Below are 21,647 nucleotides of genomic sequence, written 5' to 3' on the forward strand. Positions count from 1 at the left end.
ATTTTATTATATCTCTAGCAATTTTATACTAGTTAAATATTCCGTGACTTCACAGGTATTAATCTTAAAATTTGTAATTTTTAATATTATTGTAACTTTTTAACGTGTTTAACTATTTTATTTTGATTAATAAGAATGCTTGTTATTATTATCATTGTTTTTATTATCATTATAATAAATATTTAAGGCAATTTAATAAAATCATGATAATAAAAATGTTACCATAATTAAAAAAAAATTAGTGTAAAGTTTAAATTTAAATTAGAATCAAAATATATTTGTGTTGTTAATTAATTTGAATTAGAAAATATAATTATTTATTACTTAGAATACTTTAATCATGATTGTAACTATAATTAGAAAAAAAATATTAGTGTTTTTAATAGTAAAAATTTAGTGACTAATGATAATTAAAATTTAATTATATTAAGTAAATCTTTTAATAATTAATGATTATGCAATTATAATTTAGTGAGAATGAATATAGTGATGTCATATGGTAAAACTTTTTTTAATACAATAATTTTTTTAAAGTGCGTATATGCCTTTATAAAAATAATTTTAGGCCCCTTAAAATTTATTAAAAAAATAATATATGAACGTATAGGGTCCATTTGATGAAGATACGAAAGTTATCTTATTATAATTTGTTATTTGTTGTACAAATAGATATAATAGCATTATCCCATTGCATCTTATCCTATGGTTCTAATGTATTATCTTGATGCGTTACGATTAATAATTTGATATGCTATGACAAGAGCCTCTCTCATTGGTCTCCCCCTCTCTCTATATGTATTATTATCTGAGAGATTTGTGTTTGAATTTAATGAATCTTGGAGATAAAATCAAAATAGCAAAATATCAAATAGAAAAAATATAATCAAATTGATTTTTACATATAATTTTAGTAGTTATTATATTAAGATATAATTACTCTCACTTCTACTAATAAATATGTATATATATAATATAATTAATATAATATTCAACTTATTACATTATATATGTAAGAGCTTAATGATCATTTACTAATAGTGTAAAGTAGTTTTATACCATCATCCAATAGTAAATTATTATTGATATGATTTTTAAAGTGATTATATAAAAATATTTTACATTAGTGTATAGTTCTTTTTCTCATTTAATAAATATAGCATATTTATAGTATATACACATGAAAATATTTTCCAAAAAATATTTACATGAGACATCCTCAAAAGCTCTAAACAATAAATATATTTGATTTTGTTTTGAAAGAGAATTCATTTGAAATTAAAAAACACACGTTATATATAATAATTTTAATGCAATTATAATAATGAAAATGATTAACAATTATTTATATTAATTATACATGTATCATACTTTTTTATACTACATACGCATTATACTTATTATTAATATTGATATTATTAATAAACTAATTTTTTATTAACATATGTAAGTAATAAAAAAAACTAATTGTACATGTAATAATTTATGTATAATTATCTGCATACAAAATTTAAGATAATTATGAAATTCAAGAATAAAAAATTAATCTTTATAGTATTTTTGATTGAGCATAATTTTACCGTCACTCATATATACATAATGATAACAATTATTAATATCTAATATTTTTATTTTTAATTCAAACAAAGTTAGAGAATAAAAAAGGGTCAAGAAAAGAAAAAATAACAAAAGGATCACAAAAATAATGTTGATTTGATTGTTTTATAGGTTAAAATACATAATTGTGCGGTAAAGATGGGTATCAATTTATATTTTTTGTTTTTTAATCAAAGATCACATGTATCTCTCAACTAATTATTGTAATTCAGTAAGTAATAAAATATTTTAAATATTCAACATGAAACACTCAATCATTCTTCTTTAATATATTTAATTAGTTTAAAGTAATTAGGCATAATATATATTTTAATTCAAATTAATTAATAAAATTAATATATTTTGATTCAAAATTACAACATATTCAAATTAAGATAAAATGTAAATAATTTATTGAGTAAACATAAATTTAATTCTTATTTTTATTATTTCCATATCTTTTAAGATATAATAATCAGTTGAATCTTACTAACTATTTGTATTACACAATAATGATTAATAATTTAAATTTTTTTTATATCTAGATACATTGTTGATATTTAGCAAAAAAAACAAATATATTAATTTTAGTTTATAATTCATAATTCAAAATTTTAAAGATTCTTACATGTTAAGATTTTAAAATGTTTTATATTATTTTTCAAAAACTAACATATATGTTATTACACGCCTCTTTGAATTAAAGTTTTAATTTAAAAATATATAAATAGAAAAGTCATTTTATAATTATATTATTTTAATTTTTTATTATAAGTGACAACTTTGAGTTTAGAATGTTTGAAATATTGCTTTTCAATAATAATAAAATGTTTTTTTTCCTTGTAAAATACCTAAAATTTGTTTTTAATTTCTATAAAATTTTTCATTTATTTTTTTTTCTTTGTAAAATTATAATATATTACTTTTTTAACTTAGAATTAGATTTGAAGTAATCCACATCTACGTGATATTTTTTAGTTTAAATTTTTAAATGTAATTTTTGAGAATTAAAAACTGCCAGATAAACAAATTTAAAAATAACATAACACAATTTTTGGGAATTAGAATCACATTGTAGGAAAAAAATATAAAAAAAATTTGGTTCGGGTTCACCACCATCAACCTCCATGCGCAGCGAACGCCACCACCACCATCAACCTACGTCAGCCGTGACACACAACTTCCGATGGATCTGGAAATGCCCAATAATAAGAATACTCCTCGCATTAATTTCACGCCATAGGTCCAAGCCATGGTTCACCCATCCAACTCGGAAAAAGCCATTAATTAGTGAAGTTAATCATTAAAGACCATCTTCTCGTGCATGCCTAGTGCAGAAGCCATGTCACCTGCCTTAACAAAGCATGCAACATTCATAAAAAAGAGAGGAGGCCTCCTGCATCGTACTCCATCTCCAATAACCCGCTATTAGAGGCCTCCTTTTTTAGTAGACAATCATATGCCACCTCAATCTAGTTTTAAATTAAAAAATAATACATTATAATTTTATAAGATGAAATTTTTTATAAGACTAAAAATAAACTTTAGATATTTTATAGAAACAAAAAAAAAAACATATTTTAAAGATTAATATAAAAAGGATAAAATGTAGTTTAGTATCTCAATTGTTCAAAATTTTTATTTTTAGTTCCTCAATTAAAGTTTGACTAATCTTGTTCCTCAAACTACTTTTCTGTTTAGTTTTTAGTTTGGCAGCTATAAACTGCTAGAAATTGTTCTCCAAAAATTTTCAATTCTAAAAATTGAAAATTTTAAAAACTAACTCGATTTCATTTTCCAATTTTCAAGTTCAATGATTTTAATTTCTCAATTTTTAAAACATTGCTCCTAAAATCAACACAGGCATAACATGAAATCGTCATTTCATATTCCTCCGCAACACATAGGTACAATAGCTAGGGTAGAGTAGCATTGTTATGGTTCCGCTATGCATCATTTTGCTTATCTTTCAGCTCAAGTCTGAAAGCTTAACCACCTGGAAACCAACCCTTGAAATAAACTTCTCATGGAGTAACATTATTTTGCACTCATACCTTATTTTAGTTTCTTTTACACCTGATATGACATGTTTTTTGAGTAGCTTCTAAAATGTTGCACATTACCAACTATGAGCAAATAAACTTAACTTCAGTTTCATTTGGTTTTGTAATAGCAGCATGAAATTAAAATATTGATAAATGGTAGGTCACGAGTCAGTTCAAACTTAAACATCCTTCTTGACACAAAACAAACAAATTTACATTTTCCCTATACTTGTCGCCATTCTTACAGGAACTCCTAAAATAGTATTTAACAAAAGAATAAGTGAAGCATATGACTCATTATTCTTGCAAAATAATATGAAACCCATTAATGCTGTCAGGTTAGCTTAAAATCCTTCCCAGGTATCTCTCAGATATGATGCCAAAAAAGCTTGTTACGGGGGCAAAGGCCCGCCACACTTTTGTTTCAATTCAAGAATACTAAATATGTATGTTGATGCAGATCTATTCAAGCAGAAACATTCTAAGACATGTAAACAAGCACTGAAAACTAATCATGTTTGATTAAACTGTGGAAGAAAATCACAATTTTGTCATTGCATAATGCATATTTATTGAAAAGAGAGAGAGAGAGAGTAAAACAGACAAATCTTAGTGGCAAATATGTAACAAACTGACACAGTAAGCACAGAACAAATCCCTGAGTCTGAGAGTGGAGCTAGAAAGGCAAATCTTTATGGAAAGGAAGGACTTGTGGGACTGAGCCGGGGAGAATAAAGTTCTATGTTCTTATAAGAAGGGAACCTAGAGAATGAACAACTTTTTGATAGAATGAGGACCAAGATGAGAGTGACTTCTTTTGTTACACGAATGTCTGACTTTGTCGTAAAGAATTGTGTAATTTGAGCTGCCAACTTTCCTAGAATAGCAGTATCCATCACTTGTGTAACTGTAATCTTGCTGTGTTTCACCCAATCCCCTAACAACCAAATTCCCTTTGATAACCATAGTACCCTGAGCATCCTGCACATTTTTGAGAGAGCTCTTTGAAAATCCAAAAGCCGAGCTCGTAGACTTGTCCACATCAAATCCCAATGTAACATTTGAAACGGATAAATAAGTATCATCGCCCTGATCCATTTCGTCAGTGTCCAAGTATAGGGAAAATTTTCTGTATGTGTCCTTAACAAAGGGTGATGGAAGGTTAGCATGAACACTGTCATTGAAAAGAATCACTTGATTCACAATTTGCTGATTCCCATTCTTCCCCATCACCATTGAATTGTTGAAAACAAAATCTTGGACAAAACTGGTAGTAACATTCCCATATGAGGATCTGACCCAACCAGCAGACAAAACGGACCTCCTTGCACTAGTCCAGAACTTTCCATTCAAACCTTCAAAGTCACTCACCAGAGACTCAACCAAAGGCTTGGCAACAAGATCCACAACTCCTCCTTCTGTCCTACTGCTCTTCCCATCCAACCAAAGATGTAAATTTGCATCCACAAACCAAACATTCACTGCATTCGTCACGCTGAACCCCACCGAATGGCTCTTCCCATCCAACAAGGTCCCCAAAAGTGGTGTGACCTCAATATCATACGAGGGAAGATCGAACGAGCCAATCCCGGTAATAGGCCTCCACAAGAGGGGATTAACCCCTCCAGTGTAGATCACACTAAAGGGCCAAACTGCACCAACGACATTCCCATCAAGAGAAACCACAACCTCCCTAAAAGAACCACCCCCAGGCACATCACTGAGATTATTAGCAATCAGATACTCATCAGGAGGGTTAGCATACCAAAACTCATCCCTCTCATGAAATGAAACATAAACCTCCAAAACAGCCCTATAGGTATTCTGAGGCACCCTAAACTCCTTCAAACCCTCATCACTGGAATTCTGAATAGCAAACCACAACCCATCATTCAATGGAAGGTTTCTAGAAATGGGTAGGACCAAATCAGCATGAACACCACCCCCAAATGCTAAAACTCCAATCTTTGAGCTCTCCCCATCAAAATATCCCAAAGGGTAAAAGTGCATAGTGACATCAACATGGTAAACCCCAGTGTAGGTTTTATCCACAACGTTCCCAAGAAAAACAGCAAAGCTTTGATTTTGTGGACTTAACAACAAAGAACGGTACCTTGTGATGTCCTTTTCAACACTCCAAACAATGCCAGTGGCTCTTGGCTCTGCAGTGCAGCTTCTGAGAAGCTCAACCCCACCAAGCCACACACCAAAAATGCGGTCAAATTGTCTTCCTTTGCACGTGGCGTTCCACTGGAGCACGATTTTGGAGAAGGTGTTGAAGTGGCAATGGGAGGGAGGGGTGTAGGTGGCGAGAACAGGGGGGTGGCCATAGGTGTAGGCGAAGTCGTGGTGGAGAATGTGGTGGGAGCAAGGTTTTGTTTTGGGGTGTTCAATGGGTGTTGTTACCTCGAAGTATTCGGTGGGGAGTGGTGGAGGGTCATTGGAGGATAAAGGTTCAAGGGGGAAATTTGGAGTTAGTTGTTTGATTTTGTGGAGATTTGATGCGGAAATGGGGTGGTGGAAGAGGGAGAGGGAGAGGAAGATGATGATGATGAAGAGGAAGAAATAATTGTCCATGTTGTTGGTTTAGAGGGAGGGGTGGGTGATAGATTGCTAAGATGATTTATTTATGATTTGAGCGGGTGGTTTTATGCTACACAGAGACTGGGGTAGGTGTTGTTGATTGTACTCATAATTTTTTCGATTCAATTTATTTCACATCTTAGTAAGATTTCGTGATTTTTTCATCCCAATAATTAAAAAAATTAAAATTTTATTTAAATAATACAATAAAAAATTATTTACATAAATAATATAAATTACCATGCATGCAAAAAATTAATTTCCTCAAGCCGATTTCTCACCGGTGTTGCGTTTTCCTTTTTTTAAAAAAAATAAAGAGAATAATTTATACAAAATTAACTAGGAGAAATATAAATTAGAGTTTGTTAAAAAAAAACTCTCATAAAAATTCTTTTTAATTATAAACAATGAAATTGTCCATTTCGACATATAAAAAATAATTGATTTAAAAATATCCTAAAAAATGAAATTTCACAAATATTTTTCATACATATCAAAGTAAAGGAAAAGTTATGAAATCGATTTATCGGGACTCATTTCATAACCATGTTTTTTTTTCAAAATCACCTTATGAAATGGGTTATTCCATAAGTTTTTTTTTTTTAAAAAAAAAGAAGTTCAGAATATGAACGATTTCTTTTTTTTGTTATTTCTTTTGGAGTTCTTTTATTTGTTATAAATTGTTTTCTTATTTTCTGTAACAGTTTCTTTTTATAAAAAAATTATCTTTTTTATTTTAATTTGTTTTATATTCATTAATTTATAAAATAATATAACTTATCTAGAATAGCATTTAAGACAAATGCATATATTTAAAAACTCAATATAAATATAATTTAGTTAAATATTTATGAAAAATGGATATATTTAAAAACTCAATATAAATATAATTTAGTTAAATATTTATGAAAAATGAATATATTTAAGTGATCTAATTGTTTTACCTAAACAAATTAAATAAGTAAAATATGTTCAATTTTAATAGTTTACATTGATGATTGATATAAAAGTATGAGTACTTAAATATGAATTAATCCACATTAGTATTTTAAAAAAATTAATCCTTAAATGAAACTAGACAAGTTTACTAATGTGTCATCCCTCTCGGTATTTATTTTCCCAAATTCTTAGTAATCTTGTTTTATAATATAATTAGTTAATTATTAGTTAATATATCACAATAAATAGTAAAAGTTAATGTAAAGTGAAATTACTACTATTATTAAAAGGACAGTACGATTGAACTTAGATGATAATCATTAAAATAAAATAACACATAAAATTCTTAAAACATACATAATCAGGAATTTTTTCATGCAAATAATAGAAAAAAATAAAATATTTATGTAAATAATACAACTAGAAAAATATTTATGGGAATGATACAAATGAGTGTTCATGTTAAGAAATTGATACCTAGGGAACCAATTTCTTAACATGAATAGTGTTATTTTTTTGTTGCCTTCGTTTAGAAATCGGTTTGAGAAATTGATTTTTAAACTATGGTTTTATTTTTTTTACAACACCACGTTATGAAATCGATTCCTGGGGACTGATGTCATAGCGTGTGTTTATCTTTTGACTAATCAATGATGGACCAGCGACCTCAATAACTTAAGAGGGAATGAATTAATTTTCCACTAACAAACTTTTAACGCTCCTTCTAAGTGATAGGCTCAGAATGCAGAAGAAGATGCAACAATCAATTTAATAATGTTTTTTAAACATGCAAGACAAAATTGATTGCAATAAAATAAAAGAGATAAGGGAAAAGAGAAATGCAAACTCGATTTATACTGGTTCGGTCACTTCCTGTGCCTACATCCAGTCCTCAAGCAACCCACTTGAGATTTTTCACTTTCTTTGTAAAAATCCTTTTACAAAGTCTGAACCACACAGGAACAACCCATCCCTTGTGCTCAGGAATCCTTACAACTTAAAAGACCCTTGGTTTCTTAATCAATCTCTTTGAATAAGAAGAAGAAGAAAAAAAAAATTCTCTCTTTAAGATAAGAATATTACAATTGAAGTTCCATGAACTCTTAATAGATTTGCAAGTGTTTGCCCAAGAGTTGTTGAGAGAGCATTTGGCAATGAAATTCTCTTGAAAAATCTCTCTCTTGCTTTTTGAAGTCAAACACACATATATATAGACCCTTCGTGTCTTTTCAAAATGGTTTGAAGAGATGTGTCTTTTCGAAAAGCTTTTTTTGAATTTCTTCACTGGTAATCGATTACAGGTTTCTGGTAATCGATTGCACAATTATATTTTGAAGGGTCATAACTTTTGAATTTGAATTTCAAGAGTTTCGTTGCTGGTAACCGATTACACACATCTGTTAATCAATTAAAGGTTCAAATTTCAAATTCAAAACCCTTTTAAACAACTATTTTTCAAACTTGTCTTCTGGTAATCAATTACACTGCCTGGTCATCGGTTACCAGAGCCTTACATGTCTAGGAAATACTTTGTTTTGAGGTAAGACTTGATCTTTAGTAAATCTTGAAACAAGACTTTGTTTGTTGAAGCAATCTTGTATTAATCTTGAAGCATTGTTTATCCTTTGAAGCAACCTTGTTTGATTCTTCTTTGGCATCATCAAAATCATGTATACATACATTCACATTCTCTCCCTTTTTTATGATGACATTCATTATCAAGCAAATTATTTTTGACATCATCAAAACTTGCATGATTTACAATCAACTTTATGAAATCGGTTCCCTAGAAATCGATTTCATAACGTAGTTTTTTTTTATATTTATTTTTTTAATTTAATTTTTTTTGTAAATTGTTTTTTTAATTTTTTTCATTTTTAATTAATTATATTTATATTTAAATTGTTTAAACTAAAAATAATTTTTAGTTTGATAACACTTTGTATTATTTTTGTTATTTTTTAATTTTATTTGTTGTTTAAAATTAAATAAAGTTTATTTAAGAGAATGTGTTGTTTAATTTTTTTTAAGATGATATTTTCGCTACATTATTTTTTTGTTTATTTTTATGTATTTTCATCTTTATCATGTTTTGAGTAATGATAATTTTGATTTTTTATAGATTATAGTTTATTTAACATAATTTTTTTCTCAATTATTTATGAGTCTATTGTGTAATATAAAGAAAAATTAGACTTATATAAAAACTTTAATATAAAATAGATTTGTAAATAGATTAATATACCAAATTAAGCTTTTAAATAGATTAAATGAAACTTAAAAATAAAATCTATATCAATCAATATAACTTTTTAAAGTAATTTTTTGCACATTCATAATTTTAATGTATGTCTATCTCTTTTAAATCACTTGTTTATTTTTATTTTCATCTTTAAATTTATATAACAATTTTAATTATTGATGATAAAATAAAATATAATTTATTTATTTAAATATAAGTTGAAGTGAATTTTTTCAAAAGTTTTTTGCCTCAGTTTGCCTCGGAATCCCTTGGTTTGCAAACGTTGAGAGGCGTGTTCAATCAATGTAGGGGACACTAGCAGGTTAACTGTTAACCGATTGGCAAGTGCACTAATTCGTCCAAGTAGTAAATTAAAACAGTAAAACTGAGTGTCGAGTCCACAGGGACTTTGATTGTACTTAGAATTTGTATATGTTCAATTTTAAGCAATCAATGAACTAAATTTGATATGAGTCAAATAATGATATGGAATATAAAATTAGACATAAATGAAGATAATTAAGCAGAGAACATTAAAGAGATAGAATACAAACACTCAGGCAGTGAGTTGTCGGTTGAAGTAGAATTACGGAGCGTGTTGAGACTCAACTTACCAAAACTACTCTTGATGTAATATTAAGGGTTTTTCACTATTTAACGTTATTTCAATTATTACCTTCATCCACTAACATACTGATGTGATCCTGACTAGGAGCGGATCGCTTGATACAGGCTACGGAGATTTGGATGACGCCACTTCCAGTGAAGGAAGATAAGTCAGGGTAGACGCCACAAGGATTACCTTGATAAGTCTGAGATTGGTTCAACAAGGAACCTAGAGAGAAGCTCTCACCAAATTTTATGAAAATGCCAAAAGTTCCTTTATTGAAAACAAAAACCAATACTTATAGTGTATCTGAACAAAAAGATAAAAATAGACATGAGCCTTCTAAATAGTTTGGGCCAAAATTACAATAAATAAAAATTATTAATAAAAATAGAACATATTTTAGTATGGGCCTTAAAATTAATCTGGGCCTTCATCAACAATTAATAGTCTTGGTAGTGTCTTTGCCTCTGGGCCTTCATCCTTATCCACTTGGGCCTTCATCCTTCTCCACTCGGGGGCTTTGTCCTTCTCCACTTGGGCCTTCGTCCTTCTCCACTTGGACCTTTAGCCTGTATTTGACCAGTTTCAGGATTCTCATCACTAAAATACATTGGACCTGTGAGTGAGAGAAAAATAAGAGCACAAGAAACATCATACAACAAAGGCTTTGCCTCCTCTTAAGTGTAGGGTCCGGGGTTAGGGTTAAGGATTTACAACCTAGGGTAAGGGTTAGGATTTAGAGCATTGGATTCATTGACATGAATACATGAGATTGTAAAGCATTGGATTCCCTGACGTGAGCAGATAAGGGTATGAAATAAATTGAACCTGTAAGTGAGACAAAAAGAGTGCATGAACCAAGTGGCCAAAAACAAGAAAAAATTAGTAAGAGTTGGAGATTTCAATCCATGAGGACAACTTTTGACACTTAGATTGTTATTTGTATCAACTATTTTGGTTAAAATAATGTTTCACTCTCATGGTTTTCATGTCAATAAACCTATTAAGACAAATTTTGGGTATTGATCCATCCCTCAAATGCATGAACCAAGTGACAAAACATAGGAAAAATTACTAAAACTTAAAAATTTCAATCCATGAGAGCAACTTTGGGCCTTTAGATTCTTATTTGTATCTAGTGTTTTGGTTAAAATAATGTTTCAATAACATATTTTTCATGTCAATAAAGCCATTAATTCAACTTCTGGGTCTTGATTCAGCTCTCAAATGCACGAACCAAGTGACAAAAGATAAGAAAAAAATACTAAGACTTGAAGTAATGAATGTATGAGGGCAACTTTGGGCACTTAGATTCTTATTTGTATCAAGTGTTTGAATTTAAATAATGTTTCATTTCATAGTTTTCATCTCAATAAATCCATTAAGACAACTTTTGGGTCTTGATTCAGCTCGCGAACACATGAACCAAGTGGGAAAAGATAAGAAAAATTACTAAGACTTGAAGATATGAATCCATGAGGGCAACTTTGGGCACTTAGATTCTTATTTGTATCAAGTGTTTTGGTTGAAATAATCATTCCTTCCCATAGTTCTTCAAAACTCGATTCAAGGTTCATTGCTTGAGCGAGGTATTTATCCAAACCCTGAAAATTGAAAGAACTGCCAGAAATTGGTGGTGGATGTGCAAATGTTTGTATGGCCAGGTGCACAATGGTAATATACAACTCCAGGCATGTGAGCTTGGAGATGTCTACAAACATGGAAAACATAGTCATTACATCCTCATCATCATGTAACATGCATGCAATGTACCTGCCACAATCACCAACAAATGATACAGGAAATTGAAAATGAATATCCTTCACCACTTCACCATTTGGTAGACTAATGTTGTTTCCAATAGCCTACTTCAAGGCATTCAATGACATTATGTTGTCAAGTTGAACGATCTTTGGTGAACTGTTTACAAACGTTGAGTCATGTTTAGTTGTTATGATCATGCCATCATAATACACAATCACATTGACTGATGACGAAGCAATGGTTTAGGGTACAGGGTTATAGAAAGGTTTCTGGTTGAGGTGATGGATCAAACTACCTTACTGCATACCACATTTATAATGTTTAATGGCTTGTCACATACACTTCAAAATGATCGACCAAGATGCCACCAACAAAATCAACGTCCTAGATATCACCGATTGGAGCAACGAACATTGAATGACCAAGATTCTATCGACAAAATCAACAGCCTAGATATCACCGATTGGAGCAATGAACACTGAACAACCAAGATCCCACCGACAAAATCAACGGCCTAGATATCACTGAATGAGTTGTGTTACTGTTACATTTTTCCTATAAATACATTGCATGTATTGCCATCATATATGCTAACTAACATACTCACTTTCTCTGGTTCTCATATATCCTTTTTTAAGTTCTTCTTGATGTTAGCACCAAAGCCTAAACAATGACATCTACAATTGATCCTTTTCTTTGGAAACAACACCTTCATAGATATGAAGAAGTATGTAATACATACTATTTAATTGAATGTTAATCAAGTCATGAGTCAGAAATGATGATGTTGTATTATTTTCATTTCTTCAGGTAACTAATGATGTAATCAAGTCATATGCTCAGACAATGCCCTCTTTAGATCCCAAAATTGAACCTTTGTTGGTTCAAGTTGGGTTTTCAGATGTTGCAAATCTCGGACAAGTTAAAATCAATGACGCTTTAGTGACTGCTTTGGTTGAAAGGTGGAGACTTGAGTCACACACGTTTCATCTTCCTGTTGATGAATGCACAATCACCTTGGAAGATGTTGCTCTATAATTGGGTTTATACATTGATGGTAGACTAGTTATTGGCCCAGCATATTTTGATTGTGAACAAATGTGCATAGAATATATAGGTATTGTTTCCTAGAGAACGTACTAGTGGGATCAACACTTAAACTAAAGTGGTTAAAAGAATACATGTTGACTCTCCTAGCAGAACCCACACCACAACAACTAACAGGCCATTGTAGAGCATACATTTTATGGTTCATTGGTGGGATGTTGATGCCACACAAGTCAAGGAATAGAGTTCACCAAATGTATCTATCCTTATTAGCAGATTTGATCGGGCTAACTGATAAGTAGGGGTTTGACATGTTTAGCACATCTGTACAAAGAATGTGTAGGACTATTTATCTCTCATCCAAAAAAATGGGAGGATGTACACTGTTATCATAGTCTTGGACATGGTATCGCATGTCGTTCATTCAACCAAGGGTCGAACGCCAACCGTCATATCCATTGGCAAATAGGTAAACCAAAAATTCCAACTCAAACAAAGCTCATTTTTCAATAATGTATCTGACATTAACTTATCACATTAACCGAGATGGAGCGGTAGAGGCCTACGATTTTGTGAAATCCCACGCGGTGATGTCATTGACTACAGGTTTAGATTCGACAACATGCGTAATGAGGAGGTTGAATCCTTTGTTTTTATATTTATTTATTCAAATGTCAATTTTATTGTTTTTAAAATTACTAATGCAAATTAATATTTTAGCTATACTGGATGTCTTACAGAGATTTTGAGTCATTTATGCCAGAAAATGCATACAATGATTCCAAAATATGAAGTGTTTCTAAATATATTGACATATATTTAGAAAAAAATAAAAATATTAATGATAATGATATTTTTAAAAAAATTATATAAATTAAAGATAAATTTATTGTTATGAATTAAATTAATCATTTATTTTAATTCTAATGAATTAGGTGATGAGATCTTATAAATAAGAATCCATTTTTAGTAGATTTTTAATTGTTATTTATTGATGGTATATTAAATATATTTATATTATAGATTTATCTTTTTGCTAAATTTTATTATAGTTTTAAATATTTACTACTATAGATGAAAAAGTTTTTTTTTTTAAAAAAAACTAAAAATAAGAGAGTATTTAATTAATATGAAAGATAAGAAGTATATTAGGATTTTGTTTTTGAGAAAAAGAGTTATATACTAATAGTGTAAAAAAATTTACATAATCATCTAATGACAACCCACCATGTATGATAAGTTTGTTAACTTTTAAAAAATTATCATAAAATAATTCAAATGGTCATTTATGATTGAATATTTATTTTACACTATCATGGACATTAAACTTGTGTTATGCCTAAGTATATTAGGAAATTGTATATAAATAATGAAACAGTGAAATAATATAAGAAGTATTATTGATGTTTTTCCATATTATGTGAAAGAAAATAAGGAAGTAATGAAAAAAATCTATAAATACAGTCAGTTATAATTAGTACATACCATAATATAACACATATTAAATATTTTTTTTTATAAAAACATATTAAATATTTAGTTCTTAATATTTTACAAAATTATACAATATAGACTCCAAAATATTTACATACATAACAAAAGCATTTTGCTACCATATATAATAAACACTAGAGAGTTTGGCTTGCAACTATATATAAACTAATAAACATGTACATTATTTTGTGATGATTCTCTACTCATAGAGCTAACCTCCCATGTATCTAGTGAGGAACGTAGTTTAGCATAGAAGGAGGAACTCGCGGAGGTGAAGAAGATAAAAATAAAATATGAATTGTTTTTTCCAAGTCAATTTAGGTATAACAATCAAGAAAAGAAAAAGGTATAACAAAATTCTAATTTGTCATTACAAAAAGATGATGCCAAAGCCATGTTATAGGTCCAACGGAAAGGTTTTTATTAAGTTAAGAAAAAGACAAATTTAGTGTATTTTTTATCAGTAACATTGTATTAACCATTATCTTGGGGATGCCACAAGAAAAGTTTGTCTGATCTCGTAGCTTACTTTATCGTGATCAATCAATGTTGTCTTTTATCAGCTCTTTGATATAAATTAAATTTTGTTAGTAATTAACTTCGTTATTTTTTTTCTTTGATCAGTTTTAATGACCGAACTAATAAAGTTTTCATTCAAACAAACAATTAAAACCAAATTAAAGTTGTATTTTGTAGAGGTGAATGAAAAGGAATGAAATAAAATGAAAGAGAGATAAAAGTGGAGTTTAGTATAGATAGAAGAGAGGTGAAAAGAGATTAAAATTTTAAATTAAACTAGTTAGATGAGTAATAAAAAAAAAATAATCAATTATGAATTTATAATTTTATCCCAATCTTAAAAATAAAATTGACGGACAAAAAGATGTTTTTTTTGTTACCATAATTAATTATGCGGTAATCATAGTCGATTCAGTTTTTTTATTTTTTTTACAAATATGATGCACGTTACCTTTTTGTGATAATTCATCATGTTGAGTTATTTTTTAAAAAATAAATTCAAAGTGCATAATCAATTATGTTTGAACATAATTATGTGGTTATAATTTTTGTAAAAAAAAATTAATGTTGCATTTGCAAAAAAAAAAAAGTGTAATCAATCCCACGGTTCGTGCATCTGCTTGATAAAAATAAAAGTAAAAATTTATAATCAGTTAATTACCAATTCTAAAAATAAAAAAGCTTCGCTCGTCCTTTCTTGATCAAGCGCCTTACTACACTTTCACCAAAAGTTTTCATTAAGAGATGCAGGGATCTTTATAGTAACTTTAGCAATATATCCTTTTCACTAAGCTAGGGCACTAACGGAAGACAATAATCACCATTACTGAATTGAAATGCAAGTGGATCCACCATTCTATGATCTCGCATATAACGGGCTTAATAACATCATGCTGTCTTTTTCTTTTTACAAATATTGTTTTTGATTTAGCAAATAGAAAGAATAAAAAAATTAACGACAAAAGCTATCAAGAATCCAAGGTTCTATTTAAGACTGATATCTGACCTGAGTCCCCATTTAACAAGAAAACTTCCAGAGGGACATAAGGAGAGGACACTGATGCTCCAAACCTGTAGCTGGGTTGTAACATTTTACTACCTTTTGTGCACGAAATCGTTCTAAGACGTTGTCCGGTTCTCATTTGCCAGATCTGGAGGACATTATCAATCAAGGAAAGAAATTAAGAATCTACCAAGTAAGAACACTAAAGGTTCAATTCAATCCTAGTAGAAGACTGGTTCAGTTTTTTATGCACAAGAATAAAAATGTAGAGGATCAGTGCTACACTGACAGTAAAAATGAGAATATACTGTTATATTATAGCAATTATAGATTTTTCATTGCACAATTGCAGCCAACGCTTTCCAATAGTTTTACAAAAAGAGGTGAAAACACACTTATAATGCAAGGTAAAAGACTAACCTCAATAATTCCTTTCCTAGGTGCATGAATAGCCAAACACAAGCAATAATCACTCTTCAATGGTTCAGAATAAGAAGAGCTTGATGATGCTATATCTTTGTTCACCAACATCTCCATGAATAGACAGCTGGCATCCCTATATCCCTGCAAAAAATACTAATTTTCATTTTGATATTTCTTTTGGGAAGAGTGAGGTGGTGGTTGGGGTCAAAAAGTTCAAAAGAAAACCTTCCATAAGCGCACCACCACAAGTGCTTGAGTATCAAGCAGCAATATGCGACCAAGTGAATCTGTTATAGCTGCCAATGTACCACTTGGTGATAAGGTAAGCTTCTCACCTTTCCTAGGGTGATCCTTTAAACATGTCAGAGGTGAAGCTGCATTGAACCATGAAGGCAAAAAGTAAGATAATAGGATAAGAATTTAGAAATGGTGCAGCAATAATGAAGGACATTAACTCTGCATTTTATCGTTGAAAATCCAGTTGGTTCAGCTATATCTGTTCTAACAGAATGTGCAATGGGATTTAGCTAAGTATTCATTATTTTTTTTTAGACACTCATAATGAGTTTCTCAGTATCGAAGTACATCAATTCCACCAGTGTTAATAAAATGCCAAAAAAGGAAAAGACAGGTGTCCTGTAAAACAGTTATTCTGCAGAACTTTCCTTTAACAAGTATCTAAGTATTCATTAACTTATTCTGGAGTGAGTCCTTTTCTTCTAGTTATAGTTAAAATATAATAGGATCACTTTTCTATTGTCAAAATCAATCCTATTTAGCAAGATAATATGTATTTTTCTTTTCCTTTTACTAGGCTTGACCATCATCCATATTATTATCTGCAGGAGCCTGTGTACTTATAATCACAGAAGGCAAGCACTATAATGGGTGTTACTCCTACCTCGAGCAAATGGCCGAGGCTTCAGATCTGACTTCTTTGGAGACGACCGTTCATTCCGCCATATCAACTTAGAAAAAGAACTTATAGTGGAAAATGTTGCAGGTACAACTTTAGACAAGATAGCTCCCACTAAAGACCTGCCTTTGTTCTCAGAAAGTCTTCCAAAGGATCAAACAATAACTTGGTGAATATAATACTATATTACTATGACTTCAAAAAAAATCATAGAGCAAATCAGAGCACATATTGACAAAGAAGTACCATAAATTATACCAAATAATCCATCAAGTACCTGTATGCTGAAATCACGGCATCCTCTCCAACAGCCACTGCACAATAATATCGTTGATTTGACTGCCCAACAATAAAAGCAGCTGAATTCAAATACCAGAAATAATTTCAGAAAGCTCCCATTATCTACAGGTTCAAATAAAACCACAATAATTATGGAAGGACAAAATGAAACTGAGAAACACAAGCCACACAAGAAATCAAAGACATCACCAAACCTATTATACTTTTTAAAAGGTCACAATTTTCAAAAGTGATTACAGTGAGTGAGTTTTTTTCCAAAAGGAATAAGAAATTTTTAAAAGCCTACTAACACCTGAATAAGTATACAATTAAATGAAAGAAACAAATGTGCCTTCACAAATCTTATATGATGCTAAGACATACTAAAATATTTGATGATAATTTCCTCCAATCACTTTTCTGTATTTCTGTTGTTTGGATTTCATGAAAATAAATTCAAATGAACACCATTACCATGCCAGACAAAACACAATCATTTAAGAGAATAATTTACCTGTTGTTGTTCCATAAGTGGAGGGGGCATTATGCCAGTAATTGCTGCATCAGCACAAGTACCATACTTGCCAATATTCCATAACTGGTAAGGTATTTTTACATCAGTATTTTCAAAATCCTCTGAATCTTGGCTCTTTGGGTTTTGATCTGAAAATCGAGAGTTTGCTTCTTCAAACCATTTTTGCAGCATATTCTGCATTTCAACATTACAAAGCCTACAATTAGACTCATAATCAGCCACCACAAATCCAAAATTCAGACTGTAACAACGACACCCTATTTCACTTTTAATAAAATAAAGTATTCCAACACCAAAAAAAATAAAAAATAAACAAAGTTTTACATTTCCACTCATCTATATTTCAGTGAAGTTCCAACAGCCAAGAGATACAGAAACTAGTGTTTACCTGAATATCAGAGCCATCAAAACGGGCAATTACACCTGACATAATGAGACAAAACTCTTCTGAGGAGGTATCTTGAATCAAATCTTTCTTTGTTCCACGAACTCTTAACTTTAAAACTCGTTCAGGATAAATCATCTACAGGGAAGCAATTTGATATAAAACCTATGATTAAACTAATGCAAAAAAAAGGGACAAATATGCATGTAAACTTTCATATTATCTGATTTGTACACCTTACCTACTTGCCAATCTTAAATCTGCACCCAAAATTTTAATTATATTTTAAACTTCATTTGTTCTTTTCGAGCAGTAATATTTTGGAAAATGCTAAAAGGTACAAAACAGATTTTTTGAAACTCAAAAGTATAAATCTTTCTCTCTCTGAACAACATTTCTCTATCTTAAAGCAACTCTCTCTCTTAACTCACTTACCTATTCCTATCTTAATTGGTTAAAATGTCATTCATAATACTTTTCACCAAAAAATCATTCATTTCAAACAAAATAGCACTATTAAAATATTTTTTTACTTCTTAAAGGAGGGCAACGGATGAAGGCAGATGGATCCTAAGTCCTTCTGATCATCTACAAAGGACTTTACTAGCTGAATTAACTGGCACATTAATTTTTGGAAATTCAACCGTTGAGATTGTAACTAACTTCAGCATTTGTGATACATGTATTTTATTTTATCACACTTCTAAACCATTAATTTTCTAATCAATGATTATTATTACACATTATCTTCCAGATTTATTGCGTTGCAGAATTCCTTGGATCTGAAATTGCAACTCTGTTGCTATTGCAGTTGTTATGGGTGTTGTGGTTGTGTCATGTGTCATGCATCCTCTTGTCATCTTTGGCCAATTGAACTTTGAGTCAATGTTATGCTAATTTTTATGCATTTTACTTTTATTTGAATATAATTTAATTTTTTATACATATATAATTTATATATAGTATATATTTCAACCAATGTTTTAAATCCTGGAGAGCAACGTGCAGCAGCTGGCTTCAAAAACACTAGTGAAAGAAAGTATAGCAGAATAGCTTCTATTTTGAATTTTTTTTTACAGTCTACTCAATGAATACTATACACATAAAAATGATCAAATTTACTCAAAATTTATGACATTCATAATTCATAATTAACAATAAAAAAGTCATAGATGTCTTAAAAAAAACATACCAGTAATTACCAACAAATGTCAAATACAAGCTTCCTAGATGGGAATTATCAGTCATCAACCATCATCCTCTAAATCCAAGTTGTCTTAATCGTTTTCACAATTATTACATCTATATATTTCATTTTTGGAAATTAAAATCCTAAAATATCTGTCCAAGAAAGCTCTATTGTCTCCGTTCAGATGGATTTTTTGGAATCAACACAGCGCTGCTTTAGTACCCCCACTATGGTCGCTATTCAGCCCGCTATGGACACTACACTAAACTGATCTGCTACAGCAACATCTGTAGCGGGCAGGGGCTGCTTGCGGTGCGGCTATCGAAAACCCTGATTTCAACCACTGTACGACTTCTACTGTTTGCCTCTGATACTATCCGCATAAATACAGTAGATCATTAGTTTTCCGTCATTATTTGCAATCCGCAATTGATATCCACTTAAGAGCATCCTCTTCGCATTAGATGATCCCAAGGTTTTTAAAAAATGGTCCACATGACCATTATTTAAGCCGTATTATCAAGGTTTTTCAACTGTCCGCAACCGCAACTGGGACCACATCGGTCGCATTTGTCTGTAATTTTCCGCGATATCAACAAACGTGATGAAACTGCAACGCGACTGCCATCGATATTTAAAACCTTGGATGAGCCAAGTCCAAGATTTTACACCCACTAAATTGAGGGGGGAACTTTGAAAGATAAACAATAGTTATAGCCATTGATTAGAAATTCAATCGACGACATTGTACAAATTACAAGCACACAAATAACAAACTACGAAATCGTTAAACTCCCAACCATTAAACCTTTATAATTCATCTCCCAAACAAACGCATCGATCCAACCGAACAACACAAGCATGTTTCTCGGGTCTCAAATCGCAATTCTCCCAAAAAGTCTTAACCCAGCAAAACGCCAAATCTAAAAAGGGCTAAGGAAGGCACAATAATTTCTCCCTAAAATTCTTAACCAACAAGAAAGGCATGAAGGCGGGATGGGAGGGGCAACGATGAGATTACCTGGCGGTGAATCAGTTCCCCTTGGAGGGAGTAGAGGAGGAGGTAGCCGGAGGAGGTGCCGGCGACGATGACGCGGTGGTCGCGGAAGGCGAGCCACTCGAGGGCGGAGATGGACTCGGCATCGATGGGGGAGAGGTCGGGTCGGATCTTGAGGGGCGGCGGTGCAGCGGCGGTGGAGTCGGAGGACCAGGAGAGGAGGAGGATGGTGGAGCGGTTGGCGAGGAGGAGAGAGTGCGTGTCGATGGCGCAGAGGAGCTGAGGGGTCTCCACCAGCCAGTGGGGCTTCCCCGCTCCCAGCTCGCCCAGTTCGTCGCATGCTATGCAACCCAACTCCGTCTTGTACGATCGCCGGGACATCGCTTCTTCTCAGATTCCACTCACACACCCAACAACGGAAGCCAAATGCATAAAAGTACCTGTCCTCGATGGGTAGAAGATTTAATTTCGACTTAATGCTCGTCGGGAAAGGTGCGATCCCAGAAGACAACGATGCCACACTTCCTCCATGTATATTAAATTTTAATTTGAAAACAAAAATAAATATAATGGTGATTAAAACTATTTCAAGTCAAAACCGTCGGAATTTACACTTTGTGTCGGTTTAATTAGACGAAAATGACTAAATGAATGTATTTTAAAAAAACTCGAGGATTAAATTGAATTTTTTTAAAAATTTAAGGATAAATTAAATCTTTTAAAATAATTTGAGAATTAAATTGATAATTAAACTTTTAGTTTCAGCCCAAACAAAAAGTAAATAAATAAAAAACATATATTAAACACTCATAACATCTTTAGATCATTAGTGGTGTAAATATATATATCTATTTTGGTCCTCGAAAGTATAAGATGTTGATAGATTGATTCCTTTAAGATCAAAAATTTGAATTTAATTCTTGAATGTGAAAAAAGTAAAGATATTGGTTTTGTCGTTAATTCTCTTTCATTATCGTTAACATGCACACATGACATTTCTTACGGTTAACGATTGACATATGTCATCCACATGATTGTTACATGTCTAAAAGTTGATTTTTCAATCATGTCTTTGAACTTAACT

General features: G+C 31.1%; 2 protein-coding genes across 2 annotated transcripts; both read right to left on the minus strand.

Annotated features, from left to right (window-relative positions):
• Positions 1–4,140: 4,140 nt before the first annotated feature.
• Positions 4,141–6,269, minus strand: LOC100785850 (peptide-N4-(N-acetyl-beta-glucosaminyl)asparagine amidase A). Its single transcript, XM_003525925.5, has one exon. The coding sequence runs from the start codon at positions 6,213–6,215 to the stop codon at positions 4,401–4,403; it is 1,815 nt and encodes a 604-aa protein (XP_003525973.1). The 5' UTR covers positions 6,216–6,269; the 3' UTR covers positions 4,141–4,400.
• A 9,414-nt stretch (positions 6,270–15,683) lies between these two features.
• Positions 15,684–21,115, minus strand: LOC100786900 (rab3 GTPase-activating protein non-catalytic subunit). The gene is made up of 8 exons (XM_003525927.5): positions 20,588–21,115; positions 18,381–18,515; positions 17,972–18,166; positions 17,456–17,517; positions 17,164–17,321; positions 16,488–16,636; positions 16,260–16,403; positions 15,684–15,987 (listed from the first exon to the last, which is right to left on the minus strand). The coding sequence occupies exons 1-8, from the start codon at positions 20,942–20,944 to the stop codon at positions 15,805–15,807; spliced, it is 1,383 nt and encodes a 460-aa protein (XP_003525975.1). The 5' UTR covers positions 20,945–21,115; the 3' UTR covers positions 15,684–15,804.
• Positions 21,116–21,647: the final 532 nt, after the last annotated feature.

The sequence above is a fragment of the Glycine max genome, chromosome 6 (assembly GCF_000004515.6).
Source record: "Glycine max cultivar Williams 82 chromosome 6, Glycine_max_v4.0, whole genome shotgun sequence".
NCBI classification, from domain to species: Eukaryota; Viridiplantae; Streptophyta; class Magnoliopsida; order Fabales; family Fabaceae; genus Glycine; species Glycine max.

Excerpts from the sequence above, each read along its gene's own strand:
- LOC100785850 (XM_003525925.5), bottom strand. The coding sequence starts at position 6,215 with ATGGACAATTATTTCTTCCTCTTCATCATCATCATCTTCCTCTCCCTC.
- LOC100786900 (XM_003525927.5), bottom strand. The coding sequence starts at position 20,944 with ATGTCCCGGCGATCGTACAAGACGGAGTTGGGTTGCATAGCATGCGAC. Across the intron at positions 16,637-17,163 it reads GCCTCGGCCATTTGCTCGAG|CTTCACCTCTGACATGTTTA; the intron begins GTAGGAGTAACA and ends GGTTCAATGCAG. Across the intron at positions 15,988-16,259 it reads CTAGGAAAGGAATTATTGAG|ATCTGGCAAATGAGAACCGG; the intron begins GTTAGTCTTTTA and ends AATGTCCTCCAG.